This window comes from Scardinius erythrophthalmus (genome assembly GCF_964197995.2).
Source record: "Scardinius erythrophthalmus genome assembly, chromosome: 11".
Lineage (NCBI taxonomy): Eukaryota > Metazoa > Chordata > Actinopteri > Cypriniformes > Leuciscidae > Scardinius > Scardinius erythrophthalmus.
The window spans coordinates 24,280,033-24,297,656 of record NC_138231.1 but is presented as its reverse complement, the minus strand read 5'-3'; the positions used below and the strand labels follow the sequence as shown (position 1 = coordinate 24,297,656).

General features: G+C 36.5%; 1 protein-coding gene across 1 annotated transcript in view; it reads left to right on the top strand.

The window, feature by feature from the left end:
* Positions 1–215: 215 nt before the first annotated feature.
* The window catches only part of bcl11bb (BCL11 transcription factor B b), a 42,441-nt gene continuing 25,032 nt past the window's right edge, over positions 216–17,624 (top strand). Inside the window, exons 1-2 of the mRNA XM_081379381.1 lie at positions 216–2,368; positions 10,925–11,275. Of these exons, the coding sequence (XP_081235507.1) occupies positions 2,305–2,368; positions 10,925–11,275 (415 nt within the window). The 5' untranslated portion in view covers positions 216–2,304. The remainder of the gene's footprint in view (positions 2,369–10,924; positions 11,276–17,624) is intronic.

Genomic DNA, 17,624 nt, shown 5'->3' with positions numbered 1-17,624 from the left:
CTCTTGTACATTCTTCAGGTCCACTGTAGACCATTAGGTGGCGCTATTGGCTTAACTGAAACAGGACAAAAACGTGCTGGGGGCCTATAGCACTCCAGATTAGCTGCCATAAATCTGAGCAAATGGGAATTTACAATGTATAGGCTACAGATAGGTGTATACATTGTTATTTTGTAAATTAATAAATGCAAAAGACAGCAAAGGATATTATGGTAGGAAAAAAAAACTTTTATTTTATTATAGTTTTGTAGTCAAATACAGTTTCTATTGTTTCGCCACATTGCTTTTATTTCAGTAAAGTTGCAGTTATAAATACAGGATCTCCCCACAACATTGTAAAAAGCTTTCAAACTTTTTTTCATTTGTTTTTACACTAACAGTGATGGCAAATACCAAGTTACAGAAATGTAAAAATATTATTCACTGTAAAAATAAGTCATGACAACATATGTTTTTACATTACATTAACTCATCAATACAAGTTAAGCAATTTTCAACTTTTTTAAGTTATACAAGATTCAACTATTTTTTAAGTCAGTTTAATGTAATTTCAGTTTAAATGTCTTATACAGTCAAGTTGATTGTTATCAAAAAATTGTATGCAGCTATTTGTTTTTACAGTGTTATAACGGTGAAAAAATGGGAAACGCTACAGTAAAAATTGTTATGTTACCCTATACATATAAAAAGTTTTAGCTATGAATTTTCAGAAATATTTACAACAAAAATCTTTTTTTTTAGATGACGAAACAATGCATGTTCTAAAATTAAAACGTTACATTTATTTCACCTCATAATTTACAGAGTAAATCTGTAAAAATGACGTGCAGGAGTCTCTGTGTGACGCATCACTTTTATGCTATTATATTCATCATCAGTTATATAAGCTACATTGGAGAGTTTTATGTAATACACTGGTGTTTATTGCATTATTTTAATAAGCGTCATACGCTGTAAAAAAAAAAAATCATGATCAAAAAGTTATGACAACATATTTTTACATTGCTTTAACTCATCAAAATAAGTAAAGCAAATTTCAAGTTACTCAGTTTTACAAGATTCAACTAATTTTTAAGTCAGTTTGATGTAATTTAAGTTGAAATGACCTAAACACCCAAGGTGATTGTACTTTAACCCCCCCCCCTTTTTTTTACAGTGTGTGTTACCCTGGTGTTTGTAGCTCTTTGAACCTTTAATTCAGCATGTGCTCTTCTGTAAATATTGGTTACATCAATAAACTATATTTTATGGTACAAATCAGATTTTAGTTGTTTAAGCAGGCTATGCTGGAATATTATTTTAGGTTGCACTTTATTTTAAGATGTAATTATATATTTAAGTACTGAGTAATATTAAGCAACTATGCACTTACTATATAGGGTTAGGGTAGGATTTGGTTTAGGGTTACAGTAGTTGCATGTAATTATGCATGTTATTACTATGGTAAGTAGCCTACATGTAATATGTAACAAGGACACTAAAATAAAGTGTTACCTTATATTATTTAATGAAACATTGGCATATACGGTTTTGAATTGAAACAAACGAGCATCAACATGTCATCCCATAGTGTCTAAAACGTTGTCATCGTAATGGCGGTAATGTCTAGCAGCCAAAGTTGCCGTTTTTCCTGTAAGTTTTGTAGTTTTCGTTACTGGTGGGCATGAAGACCCCTCTGAGCCCAGACTGCCGCCACTAGTCGCCCCCAGCGCCACGCGTCACATCACGCCCGTACTTGAACTTGAATCCCATTCCATTCTTCAGAGGCAACCCCTGCCACACGCACACACACACACACACACACACACACGCGGGCGCTGGGTCCTCCCTGAGACGTGATTGCTCGGGTCCTGATTGATCTGGAGAGGAGGTGTTGTCTTCAGAGGTTGAGCCATTCTGCGCTCTGATGCCAAAGCGCACATGGAGGACTGTGCCAAAGACTGCGCTCACCTGGCGAGCCCGCCGTCCACGGATCTTGGATTTCCATTATAACCGGACAACAACTGTTTTAAGACTTTTTAAAAGAAAGAATACGTGCATTTAAAGACTCGGAATCGATGTCGTCAGAGGTTGTCGTCGGAGTGATTTCCTCACATCGCTGTCTCAGGTTAAGTGGCACTTAGTTACCGCTTCACAACAGCCGAGACCAATTTATTCTTTTCTGAGAGGACAAGTGTTCGTTTGAGCCGTTGATAACGACCCGCGAACGCAGTGGGAACAATACCTGGACAGCGGAGGAAAGTTTGGAGAGCTTCGGGAGCATTAGTCCGAGTGTCCGTGAGATGCTGCTGTGAATGCGGGGCGATGTCCCGACGGAAGCAAGGAAACCCACAGCATCTGTCCCTCACACAGAGGGAGAACCGACCGAGTGAGTAGCCTACACACACTGTCACACACACTGTCTCCTACATACTTCATCCAAACTTTCTTTCTTTCTTTCTTTCTTTCTTTCTTTCTTTCTTTCTTTCTTTCTTTCTTTCTTTCTTTCTTTCTTTCTTTCTTTCTTTCTTTCTTTCTTTCTTTCTTTCTTTCTTTCTTTCGCAAGCGCAGAAGGTGTAACCAAAACAACAATCATTATCAGTTAGTCAGACTGATATCTGTAAGTAAACGCGATTAGCTTTTTTAAATGTAGCACTGCTAGTGTTACACTTTTATGATTATCAGCACATAAACCATATATAAGTACTATTTTTTTTTGGCCTAATGTAATTATGTGCACTATACTATTATTACATTTTTATTTATCGATAATCTATAACAGTTTGGGGCCTGTTAGTTTTTATTGTTTATGTCAGTCAATCACTATGATGATACTGTCGATGATTCACATTTACTGCGATTTTTTTCTGCGAAAATTTCCAAGTTCTAAATATAATTCATAGCTTACAGTCACCCAAAATACCGAGAGACCCCCACGCTCATCTGCTCTGTCCCACCTCAGCACACACACACACACACACACACACACACACACACACACACACACACACACACACACACACACACACACACACACACACAGCTTGTCAAGTTTATTTTTATGTTGTTTATTTAAAAGGCCAAAACTTTGCTAAATAGCCTGCCGTTCATTTACATCTAAAAACAAAGTGCTTATACGTTTATAATTTGTTGTCTATTTTTATTAAAATCTCTGTTTTACAATATCAGGGAACAGATGCATGGATGCTGATCATTCATCGTTCATTCTTAATTTAGCCTTTTATCTAAGATGCTTTACACACTATTTCTTGTAAAACTTTATGTAAAAGCGTAAAGTGCTCTAAACCCTTATTTAAGTTTTCTTTTCCTCAGTTTTTTTTTTTATCCACCTAAAAGCTTTTTTATTTTGCACAATAAAAAAGAAGCATAAATTAGCTGAAGTGTAAACTATTCAGAATTACACAATGCAATCTAATCTGTCTACTTTATAAAAGCTCAGTGATATAATCTCCACAAAATGTTCATAAGCGTTTCCAACACTGATTGTAGCCACAAACAATAAAAGACCAGGAAGTCCCCCCCCCCCCCCATTAATAATACTTTGCATATCATTGATATGAATTATCCCGTACTCCAGTAACACATTTTATTGACTGACCTCAAGATGCATTTAACAAAATAATTCATATTACAAATGATTGTATTTTTAAAATCTTTTTTATTTATTTATCAAACTTTTTTTGCCTTGTTATTTATTTAGTCATTTCTGGTTTCACTGAAAATGTGTGTACAATGCGAAGGCGTGCCTTCCTGAAAATATCTGATTCAGTCGTGAGTAGATGGTCTTTACACGTCAAATTTGACACTGTTTATGATGTTGGCGTTTTCAGAAAAAGTGAAGACAGGAGATGAGAAAAATGTGTTAAAGGAGTGGGTGGGCTTATAGAGAGCCGGTGGCCTTTAAATTCAAAACCACTGCTAGTCAGCCAGTTCATTTCACCTGATGTGGTTTATTTAGCAGATAGTTTGCTTCCCCCCCGCCCCCCATAGTTATTGTTTCTGGTTTCTTTCCAGTTTTATTGATTAACAACAAACATGAAAACGTCGTGTACATAGTGCTTACTAACCTGTCCAGTTTATGTTTCAGTGTGCAAATGTGTTGAGCAGAATAATTATACTGTGTCTCAAATACAAACATCATTAGTCTGGCAGTAGTGTGTGTCGCTTGGCAAACGCGCAGTTTACATTGTGCGCTCTATACACTCCATCGCATGTGTACAGAGCGTAAACCGACACTTTTTTAAAGTGGACTCGGCTCAGGTTTGCACGCCACCCTCCACCCCAGCCTTCACGGGGCAAGGTCCTCGCGCTCTTTCAGGGGTGTCTGTCCGCAGGGGAAAACCCAAAAGTGCCCTCATTTGGCTATGTCAATGCTCTTGGCACAAAAACATGTTGGTTAGCTGGAGGTTGCACAATAGAGAGAGCGACAGGACCTATAGATCACACTCAAGGAAACAGGAATATCCACATACTTCCCGTCTTGAAATAAACGCGGGGTGCACTCTCCGCCCGCAGGTGTGCGCATTAGAAAAAGACGTCTCGAGCCGCGACCTAAAATGGCAGGGCTCTCGTAGATGCAAAATACGGGCTCTTGAGGAAGTCTTCGAGACGAAAGCGCTCGTATTTAGATTTCCGCAACGGCAGCCTCAGTTGAAACTCATTAGTTTTTCTTCATAAGAAGCATGTGAATTATGTGAACATGTATGATTCATTACATCTCTGCTTTTTTTTTTTTTGGTGGGTCGGTTGTGGGTGGGGGCCGTCCATTAGGGCCCTCACTGGCTTTTAAAATGCTAAAACGACTCTTGCTTTGAATGTTCACATGACGTTTTCCGTGATCTTTTAGTGGCCGCTGGTCACCGTGAACCACTGGACCTCTGTGCCTTTGATTTCTGAGAGTGGAAAGGGTCACATCAGCCTTTTACAGCTGGCTGACTTTTTTTGGGGGTGATTTTATAGCACTCTCCAGCCTCTTTGTGTGTGTCAGCACAGCCTTGGAGAGAACTTCTTTCACAGACCGTGTGAGCCGAGAGCTGTTTGATGGACGTGCGGTTACCCGCTGATCGGACTCGTCTGACCTGACTTGGCAAATATTATAGGCGAGTCTCTGTTCGGTTTATTTCACGAGTGTCATATTTGCTGTTTTGCACAGCTTCAGTGGAGTGTAAGTGTGCACGGTTGAAGCTGATAGGGGGTGCTGTAAGTCCTTACGAGAGGGAAAGTGATCGTGTGTGTGTGTGTGTTTTCCTTGAGAATCTGATTACTGCCTTCAGGAACCATGATAACTGTATTTATAATGGTTAATACCCTAAATTGCTATCTCTTCTCCCAAGTGTATCATTCCCACAACAGGCTCAGTATAAATCTCTTATCTTACGCTAAAGGTAATTAATTCAGTTTATTGCTGTATAGACTTCACCCTGGGGAGCAGTAATATACACGCTGTGCTCCTAAAAATTTCACGTCCTCGCCTACACTAACTTTTTTAAACAATGTTTGTGGTTCTGCTTTCAAATATAGAGCTTTATGGGAGACTTCAGTCACTAGCGCACACGTGCATTTCAGAATTGTGTGCATTTGTTTGGCACACGTCCAGAAGCAGTTGCGAGTGTATAGGCCTTAAATGAAGATAAGCACGTTTGCATATGGAATTTTTTTTTTTTTTACTTGCACCTGTGAGCTCAGAAATCACAATTAGGCAAAGTCTTTTCACACACGCTGAAGACGTTAACAGATCCTCAAATATATAGCACTCACAATCTGTGAATTGTGCTGAATGCGCTCTGTGATATTTGTCGTCTGCTACGTGTGTTTTTTTTATTTATTATTACTTTAATCCAGGGCCATAACCATCATCATAGATTAGACCTCAAATTATTCATTATATAGAATTATTCATAATTTGGCAAATTGTTGATGAGTATGGATTTTTTTTAATGAGTAGTTCATCTTTTATCGTTTATCTTTGCTTCCAACACAAATTACTCTAATTACTAGTGTTATTAAAAAGTTTTTTAACAGGATAATTAGACTTTTTTTTTCTTCCTGAGGGTTATTCACTTTTTTTTTATAGATTGTTTCATTACACACTTTGTATTCTTAGTGTTATGTATACGTACGTACTGGTTTCCTCTTCGTGTACATATTTTAAGTGGGGTTCAAAAGTCTGAGACCACTGCATTTTTTATTATTATTTTTATATTATCGTATACCAGTTTCAGTGAAATGTTGATTAAAACAATAGATGCATTTCTGAAAATCTATTTTGTGTGCCCCACCTTGGCTTTAAGAACAGAAGCACTTTAGTTGCATAAGCTGCTCCATTTGTGCAAAACCTGATTTTTTTCCCAGTATTATTCGAGAATGTTTCAATGATCGTCTGACACTTCAGTGCAAATCAAATCTGACTATTTGTTCACAAGAGTTTGCATGGTCAGTGTCAGTGAGCTTTTTTGATCATTGCCTTAGTGAAGAATCTTAAATCAATCTCAATCATTATATATCACGTTTCTTTGTTTTAAAATGGACTGTTTATTTCCTAATGTTCCTAATTTGAATTAGATTGCATATCTATGGACCTTTTTATTCCCCTGAATAGTGAGCAAATATCTGTAAATTGACAGTATTATTATTATTAATAGAAACCCTAAGCTGATGATGTATGTAATTGATAATATCAGCCTTTAAAGGTGTATGTTTCGGCGTCTGATTGAAATATCACACCACACACATCATCTGCTGTACACCTGTGGCTCCCACAACCCCCTTCTCCTGTCGAGTCCGCTGCTTTCGTCTGGCCTGTTCGGGACGGCTCCCTCCCAGCGCTCAGTTCCGTAGCATTGGACTCATTCCAAGTCCACGATGTTTGTGTTCTCCTCCTTGGCGTTACTCCACTGCTCCGCTCTCGAGAGCCGAGTGTGTGGCAGCGGCCCGGTGTGTGTGATGTCGGTTTATATCTGTTTAGATATCACATGCTGCCGAAACTGACTTCAGTCAGGGGTTCCTAAAGCTTCCTCTCAGCTGAACCCCTTAGATGTAAAATATTTACTTAAGGTAATAATAACTTAATAATTTAACGACACAATCATATGTTCACGGTGATGTTGATTTTCATGATTTGTTATCACAAGTTTTTATCTTTTGTCAAATGAAGAAATGATAATTAATGTGGTTCAGATAACATAATATTTTTAGTTTGTTTTCATTAAACCAATGTCCTTCATTGTATTAACTCAAAAAAATTCATTTCAATGAACTAAAGATTTTAAGGCAACTTAGTTTTTTAAGTTAAACCGACAATACGTTTTTTTGACAGCGTGCAAATAAACAGATCAAATATTTCATCTTTTTTAGTTGTAAGTGTTATATTTCGTTTGTTTTCATTTTTAAATTCTTTATATACTGTAAATTCTTTGGCTGCACGGCAAAAATCACAGTGAAAGTGTTATGACATTTCATCTCGTATGAAAACTATAACTAAAAGTATATTTCATGTCAAATCAAGTCTCCTTTATTTATATAGCGCTTTATACATTGATTGTTTTTAAGCAAGGTAACACTTTATTTTAGTGTTATTGTTACATATGTTACATGTGGTTACTAATAATAACTATAAATTATGCATAATTACACGCAACTAAACTAAACCAATCCAAACCCTAACCATATAGTAAGTACATGTAGTTAATTAATATTACTCTGTACTTAAATGTATAATTACAGTGTAACAAGGACAGCTTAAAATAAAATGTAACCCTATAATGTTAGGAATAGGTTTAGTTTAGGGTTAGTTGCATGTAGTTCTGCATAATTTATAGTTGTAATGTGTAACAAACAAGGACACTTTAAAATAAAGTGTTACTGTTTTATTTCAATTAATTGTGGAGCCCCATTTTTTTTTTTTTTTTTTTTACATTCAATTTTTAAACTCACAAACCCCATGGGAAACCCTGAACTGTATGATGTCAGATGTTCTAAATTTAATACAGATCAAGATATACCGTTTTAAAAGAACTCCAAATATCAATTTGTCACTAAATGCCCCAAGGGATTGTGGGTCACTGTGCTGAGTCAAAAAAAATGCTACAGGAGTCAAGTTACTGTCGCTCTTCCCAGGACTCTGTTGAAGATTGTGTTTGTCTCTCAGGCAGAGACTGGAGTTGATTTGCTATCGGATCTCATACTGCTGCTGTTTTTTCTCTCTCTCTGTGAATCTGTTTTGTATCTCATTGTGGTTTTGTGTGTTGAGTCAGATCCATTTCGCAGCAAATAGTTGACTGTTTCGTCATCGATAATAATTTGGGCGTCGAGATGCCAAACAGGGAATTTCGAGAGGGTGCGAAATGACAAAGATGAGGCTGGTTTTCACACACGAAAACGGCTGTTTGTGAGGCTCCTTAACCACTGTTCCCAAGGTGCACCTGCGATGTGAGGCGACCCGTGCCTGAGAGCGTATTTTGAGGCTGTTTTGCGGCTTTTGCGAGCACTAGTTTGTCTGCTGCGATATACCTGTATGGTGCATGTGCACCTCTCCAACATCCGTCCAGCATGCAGAAAAGTAGACCGGAAACACAGATACCACTGCAAGACTGCGACTGTACTACTTGCCACACACACACACACACACACACACACACACACACACACACCCTCCACTCATCTTACTGTGCAACTCACAGGTGTTCGTCTATGCTGTGTGAGCTGTGAATTTCGCTTTTTTGCGGACAGTATTAGACACAGAGGACCATATCGACATATCAGTTCCACAAAGAAATGCTTGAGACAGTTTTGAGATTGTAAATATTGACTTTGTAAATATTTGAGAGTCCATTTTCCTTGATACTAGTGCTACTGTAAAAAAAGGTCGCTGCCTGTCAACTTGGATGTTTAAGTTGTGTCAACTTAAATTACATTAAACTGACTTAAAAATTATTTGAATCTTGTATAACGTTGAAAATCGGTTCACTTATTTTGATGAGTTAAAGCAATGTAAAGAAAAAAACATGTCATTACTTATTGATCATGTAATTTTTTACAGTAGCTTGAGATTATTTTTGTATTAACAGATTCTGTCCGTTGCTCTTTTTAGACACTCGCAATGATTTGTGAGGATAGCTTGCAAATGTGTGTGGAACATTTTGGTCCATGAAGTTGTTTAAAAGAACTAATTTGTCGTCTACTGAGTCTACGGTACATGCAATTCCCCGACAGGCAAGTTAATCATGTCTGGACCAGTTTGATATAGCCAGACAAAAAAAAAAAAAGCAACAAATTTGCAACTCACAATAACTGAAGAGCAAAAATCACAGACACACCAATAGCAATTTGTCATTTAGAAACCTGACAGGTCCTTTAATTAGTTAAACCTACTATTTTAAAGTCAGCCTAGTGAAGGCAAGGCAATTATTTATAATATTCCACATTTTATATAGAACACAATGTTAATTCAAAATGCTTTACACAGTCGTAATAAAGAAAAAAGAGCTATAAAGAGAGATATAAAAGACATATAAAAGTTAAAGCAAAAAAAAAAAAAATTGTCATTACTTTTTCACTCTCATGTCATTGCAAATGGATGCGTTTTTTTCTCTCCATAGAAAACAAAAGGAGTATTTTTGAAGAATCTTCAAGGAGCTCTTTTCCATAAAATGACAATTCACTGTCAAGCTTCATAAATGACGAAAAAAGGGGCATAAAAGTAGTCAATTCGGTCTTCTGAATTCATATGATAGCTTTTTGTGACAAACAAGACAGCAATTTAAGTTGCAATTCACTGAAAGTCTTTTCTTCTATCAAATGTGGTTTACATTACAGCTGAAGTAGAGAACATGAATTTCAGTGAACATCCTAAATAGGCTAACTGTTATAAGTTCCCCACAAAAGCTATTAAATGATTTCTGAAGACCTGCAATATAGTGCTTGATATGTATGATGATGTATTTTTTTAGCTGTTTTTGGTCTTTTTTGGAGCTTGACAGCCAAAATAGCTGTTTGAAGATTCAACTCAGGATCAGTAAAAATTTCAGCACAGTGGTTAATTTGAGAATGCAAACAGATGTTTTCAGTCCGGACTTGAATGTGGTTACCGTTAGGGAACTTCTGACATCTTTTGGAAATCAAATAATCTTCACCTGCACTTGCCAAACATGGAATGTTGTTCACACTGCTGTAGTTAGTCACACTTGTCGCTAGCAGCAAATCTTGCAAATCACAAATGACAGCCGTCTTTGGTGAATCGATATATATATATATATATATATATATATATATATATATATATATATATATATATATATATATATATATATACAGTAGTCAACATTTGAAGTGGATCAAAAAAGTTCAAAGTTGTCCTAAGACGAGAACGGGTATTGTTCAAAATTCATGGATAACTTTGATGAAAGGTTTTGATCCACTTCAAATGTTGACTACTGTATATACAGTATATATATAGACAAATATATAGCTTCAGTGGTGTTTTTTGTGACGTTGATAGTTACAGAAACAGCTTTGATGATTTCCTTTATTTATAATTTGGTATTGACTTAAGGTTGAAACTTAATTTAAATTCTATAAGGTTCAGATGACCAAAACATTAACTTAGACCCTTATGGATTTTATCAATGATAAATTAAATGGATTGGAATATATATATATATATATAAATATATATATATATATATATATATATATATATATATATATATATATATATATATATAAAAAGAGAAATAGCCAATGAAAACAATATTCAAATTGATTCAAACAGGCAGAAACACATTGAAAGACTTTTATATCTTCAGTTACAGTATTTGCAACTACCAGATTGATCTGTTACATCTCAAAATTGATTATTACAGGCCAGTCATTATTATTATCCACTGTGCACTGATTGATATTTCCCCCACTGTGTTTCATGCCTCAGCTGGGCCAGATCATGATGCAGGGGTGGACCAGTGCCCATCGGACGGCTCTGTGGGCGGAGCCGGAGAGAGTGACCTGCTGACCTGCGGTCAATGTCAAACCAACTTCCCCCTGGGAGATATTCTAGTGTTTATCGAGCACAAGAGGAGACTGTGTCCCGGACCCAGCGTATGTTTCGACAAACCGACCGACTCCGACGGCTCCCCGTCCCCCAGACCCCCGCGGGGGGAAGTGTGCCGGAGGTCTGGGCCCGTGGAGGTTGGGATCCAGGTCACGCCAGCAGAGGAGGAGGAGGTGAAACGACTGACGCCCGCCAGAGGAATCTGCCCCAAGCAGGAGGGCGTCCCAACAGGTAGGTGTTTTAACACTGAGAGCTGGAGGAGGGGAAGGTTTAATAGTCTGAAGCTTGGCAGGAGAGAGAAGTCTGTGAACTTACAAACACACAAAGACTCTTAGTTATATTCTTGAAATGGGTAACACTCTTAAAGAACCAACAAAAAAGTATTTTCTGGTCAAGAACCTGTTAAGGGTTCTTCCGATTTTACAGTACATTGTAACTAAAAACGTATTTTTGATACGCTTTAAAAAGTGGTAACCTGCCATTGTTAAGTTAAAGAGCTATTTCTACCTGACCGTACCCTTAAATTTAGTTTTATTGGTGTAACCTAATATATTTAGATTAATTCAGTCATGTTAAAAAACATTTTTTATTTGAATACAATTAATTAATTTAGATTATTTAGGTTACCATTCTTTTATCATTTAACAGACAATTAAACTTTTATTACATGGTTACTACATTATTATACAGTATCAATATTAAAACCCATTCGATTCTAATTAGAACCTCACTTATTTTACATATTTTATAATAAATATTATATTTGCAATATTTTACACCAAATGACTCGTCATGTCATTTCAACCCTGTATTATTTTCTTTCCTCCGTGAAACACAGAGATGGCTGAGCTTTGAACAATGACACTAGTGTCAGATGATGTTGATGGGTTAAAGGTGCCATTCTTAAATTGAAAACAACCAATAATACAAATGATATCATTTGAGATTTGTGAGCTCTGGAAGAGAATACGATTTTTCGGTCAATAACAAAATTTGTATCTGTTCTTCACACAAAGCTATTGTACGACTTAAATCACCATGAAATCAAATTTGACGATTCTTGTTTTGTAGAGAATATTGCAATATTTATTATAAAATGATTTATCCGCGCACATCATTATTTTTATTTGATTCACATGCCCTTGTAATCTTTAAGCAAAGTAACTTCCTCTTCCTCTTGCAACGACTTCTCTTCTCTGATGATGCGTTTACTGGCGCGAGGGCGGGGCAACTTGTCACTCACATGAGATCAACCAATAGCAAACCACAAATCAATTCCACATGGACAAAATCAAGTCTCGCCCCACATTTTTTCTTGTTCGAGAAGCGTATTACTTCATAATAGGATAGAAAAGAGGATATCACAACTTCTGTTTCATGCTGTCTTTACGAAATAGTTCCATAAGAGTACTTTTATGCTGCTTTTTAGACCTTTTTGGAGCATCACAAGTATAAATCACCATCCATTTGGTTGTATGAAAAATAGTAGCTCAGATATTCAGCCTTGCATTCCCTTTTGGAATAATAATAATTATAACATTGGGACATGTTTTTAAAATGGTACTGGGATGAAATGAGGGTAAGTAAATGATGACAAAATTGTATTTTTTTGGGTGACTTTATTTAAGTAGTTTTAAATGCTTAAGCGGTCCACGCACAGTCCATGTGATGTAATGTCCGTCATTGTAAAAAGTGATCAGGTGACTTAACTTAAAAAAATTGAGGAAACCCGTTGCCTTATAATTATTAAGTAAATAAACTTCATGCTTAATTGAAAAAATTAAGTTATGTGAACTTGAGAATTCCACATTACTTAATTTTTTTGATTAAGCATGAAGTTTATTTACTTAATAATTTTAAGGCAACGGGTTTACAAACAAATTTTAAGTAAGTGTACTGAACACTTTTTGCAGCGGGGTCCGCGGACTTCCTCGCACATTCTTTTTTTTGTGACACGCATATGGTGCGCGTACAACAGCGCATACTCACGGTGAATGTTGAGACAGAAGAGTCCGCTAGTTGACGATACGCACAGTTCTGATGTACTGTTCAGTAGTCGAAGAAGAGTTTGTTAATAGCGATACTAAACAGTAAACAAAGCAGTATACCCTTCTCCATCATTTTTGGTTTGGCTCTTGTTCTAAACTTTGCGCACAATGGCAGGTACACAACTATTCTTTTTCTTCTAGCCGTCCGAGCGGATGCCCTGTAAATGACATGACTCAGTGCTGCCCTCTGACGTCTGGTAGGGTATAAAAAAGCAATTGTACTGCGCATGTATACCTTGCAAGTATACCTTGAAAACTGTGCGTGAGATGGGGTGGACGCGGAAAATGAAGAATACCCGGGCCTTTACTTCTGCTTATTGCAACACAGACACACAAAGATATATATGAACACACACATACTGTTCACCGGTTCTGACTGGATCGCTTCTCTCAAAAGGTCCTTTTCTTTTGACTTGGGCCTTCAAGAGGGATTAACACCCCTTGCATGATTTTATTAGAGCAAGACGCAGCATCTCTGTCTGTCTGTCTCTCTCTCTCTCTCTCTCTTTCTCTCTCTTTCTCTCTCTTTCTCTCTCTTTCTCTCATCTTTAAGTGAAACATAACAGCCCTGAGTGCGCCAGCAGCTGAAACCAATTCTCTAAGAGGAACAAACTCCAGAAATCCTCACCCGACGTGTTTGGGGGAAATATCATCGTATTAAGGAAAAGAAGAAAAAAAAGGCTAAGAAAGCCCATTAAAATTCAAGTGCTAAGAGACATAGTGTGGGGATTAATGAAGAAGATTCCTTATTCCGAGGGTTAAAGACTCAGTTTAGCGTGCGGGGCCTGGAGGGGCCACATGTTATCTTCCACCACAGTGCCGCCCACCCTCCTCTCAGCACACACAGCCTGGACAAGGAAATGCTTCACTTGCTAGTCAGAATATATGACAAATAGAGACAAAGTCAGCAGGACCTGGACTTCAGCCTCGTCAAGAGTTTTTTTTTTTTCTCTTTTTTTTAAGTTATTAGTTTTTCTGTATTTGTTTGAATGTGCCTTTTTAAAGCACAGAGTTATTTTATTTTTTTATTTTTTTATATTATCTGAACTTTTTACTGAACAACTTCAGCTTTAGTTTTGCTTCGTTGACAGAAGTCGTCAAGGTTATCCACAGAAATGCAGGGCAGGAAGGTGCTTAGGGCTTGATTTTAATATTGCCAGAGCATGAAAGCTTAGCTCAACTCCTTAGATTGCCATTTAACTGTCTTAAAGTTTCAGCCAAATTAGATTATATTTAATGGGGCTAATTAAATACAATATGGAGCTATGGTCGCCTAGAGGCAAAATCCATTCATGCTGTGGGCCAAAACGCCAAGTGTTAACCCCTTCTCTTCTCATCTCATCTGGAGATGTTATGATAAATAATTTAATAAAATCACTTAATTATATGTATTTTTTTTTTAAATAATCCAAATTAATAATATATTAAAACAATTGTTTGTTAAGAATGATTAGCTAAATACAGCTTCAAGAGAACCGTGATGCATCAGAGAATCTATTTCTTTTCCTCCCACCCCTAATTTTCATGCATTCAAATACAGTATTGTACATTGAGACGTCACACCAGATTTGACATCAATGACACTGTGCAACTGATTCCGGAAGTTTGAATATATGCATATGCAAATGAGATTTGAGAAGATTCTAAGTAAACTTCAATTTCTATCTGTTCTTCACACAAAACTATTGAATGGCTTTAGAAGACTTAAATATACAGTGCTTGACATTTTTGGAGCTGAACAACCCCAATTCACTTTCATTATATGGAAAAGAGCAGCATGAACATTCTGCTAAACATCTCTTTTTGTGTTCTATGGAAGAAAAACATTGGAGCAAAGTACCAAAAATAGCAAAAGCTTAAACAACCATTATTTATTTATTAATTTTTTACCATTTTTAAATGGCATTACTTTATATAGTCATATATAGATATATTTCTCTCTGTTCCTCTAATATAGAGAATTCAAGCCATTTTTTCATGCTAGGTTTATTTTATGCTAGATAATAGTTTATTTAAAGCATCTGATAGTTCTCAGGAAAAAAAAAGATATGGGATTTATACATCAATTTCTATCCTATTCATGAGAAGTGCCCTTTACCTGCTGTTTTTGATAGGATTCCGCCGTCAAGTGTGTACCATCATCATTCATGCTATTTTCAAATCTTTTCCCTCATATCTGAAACTGCCCTTAGTTTCTAATCAATCTCTGAGCTATCTAGCTAATCATACTCCACGAATGCTGGAGAAAGTGTATACCGCATCGTGCGCTTGTCCTTTCCACCGCTCCTCTAATCACCTAGCATGCGCTCATTTAAATATTAGAGTAGGCTTTAATCATGGAAAGTAATCAGTGTCATGAATATTCATACCGTGCCGGTCTAACAGTCTCATTGTCTCACTCCTGTGCCAAATCGTGTCTTCCTGCCTCTCAGCTGTCTGCTCTGATGGCCCCAGTCTGGTATCAATGGAAAGAAGTTTAAAATAAATACACTATTCATACATGATCCTAAGAGAACCGTGTGTGTGTGTGTGTGAGTGTGTGTGTTGTGAGAGAGTTTCAAAAGATGAGGAGACTGATCCCTGTTCCAAGTGATGAATATTTGCACAGCGGCTCAAGAAGACGCCATTTGCATAATGACTTTGTAGTTTTGCATTAATTAAATTTGCATATGAAACTGCGTTAATTACCTCTGATCATCTGTTTTCAACGTTGCAGCATTTGATGTCCAGCCTTCGGGGTTGTGATTAGGGGTTACAGTGGCTGTTTCAGACTGTGTGTGCGTGTGTGTGTGTGTGTGTGTGTGTGTGTGTGTGTGTATGTGTGTGTGTGTGTGTGTGTCAGGGACTGAAGCAAAGAAAGTGAATTTGATGAGTCAGTTTCACAGTCCTTTTCCCTCTTTTTTAGGTCCAAAGTCTTGCTAATTTTCTGGCATGGGAAAACAGCACTTCTGAATTCTGTAGTTAAAAGAAAATACATGTTTTTGAAGTTCAGAGCAATTTTTTTAAATGCACAGTGTTCTTCAGCAAGCTCAAGGATCAGCTTTTGAATTTCCATGAAGGTGCTGTTTCAAGTACTCTTATACAGGCATTTTTAAAAGTAAAAATCATCAAGAGGTTTTTGTTTCTGTACATCTTTTTGCAAAATTTACCACAGATCCAGCAGTGCAGACAGAGACAATGTTGTCTCACACCTTAAAGGAAGTTGAGCTTATCCTTGACCACAAGACCTCAACATAAATCTCTAAAACTGTTTCAATATTCACATTTTTGGTTCTCAAATGGTTTTGTCTCTGGACCCATATTATACGTTGGATACAATTGTTTAATAGACTTAATTCTGTTAAACTTAAAATAAAATGTGTCCTTATTACAGTGTAATTGTGCATTTATTAAGTAATGAGATATCAATTAACTACATACTTACTGTAGGGTTAGGATTAGGTTTGGTTTGGTTTAGGGTTAGTTGCATGTAATTATGCATAATCTGTAGTTAATACTATAGTAACTACATGTAACATGTACCAATCACTCTGTAAAATAAAGTGTTACCAAAAATGGACAATTTTATAAATGCACAAGCAACCATAGAACAGTGATTTACAGTCTTTATAGTTTTGGTGTTTGTTTTATGAATGTAAATTGAATTTTGATAGTTCCATGCTCTTGGCAGCCAATAATTCACTGCTAAAAACACATTGTGGTCACACAAACCATATTTATTTTATCCTCTTTATCCTCTTTTATGTATTTTAATGTCGCCTGGGTCATATTTTCTTTTGCTGTGCATAGTTTTGTTCATGGCTTTTGGGAATAAGAGCATGTCACACAACTTGCCCTCATTTTTTCACCCTTTTTTAAAACCATTTTTTATTGACTATCCATTTATAAGTAATTGCATTTTATTATTTGCATTTAGCATTGCTTTTCTTCTGCTGTCTGCAATCTTATCCAAACAGATCTGCGACCCATTTTTGTGTCGCCACATACCAGTTGAGAACGCTGTTATAGATTAAGATCAGTTCATTTTCAGTTCAGCAAATTCAACAGCAATAAATTCTCAACTCAAATTCAAACTAAAACCAGTAGATCTTGATTTTTTTTACAGACAATATGAACTAATTTAAAAAACAGATTATGTAATTTCACTGACAAATAGAGGCAAAACATACCATTGTATAACCATAATTGTTTTGGACATACCATGGTACTATTTGTAAAAACAAGGCACTTAAAGTACCATGGTATGTCATTTTCCACCACAGTACTTATTGTAAGGGTTGACTAAAAAAAAACATATTGAAATGTACAATTCCCCAAGTTTTTATAAAGAAAGGAGGATAAAGATGAATGGTTTGTAGTATGTTTTTTAAAAAACAAACAAATAGAGAAACAGGTTTCTCCCCTCTCCAATTGGTCAATAAACAGATAGCCCCGCCCAGTATTCATAATTTCCAGGGAATCAACCTCACTGTGAAAAATGTTTATACTTTTCCAACTCAAAATTTTGTAGTGACTGGTCACATCTAAATTTT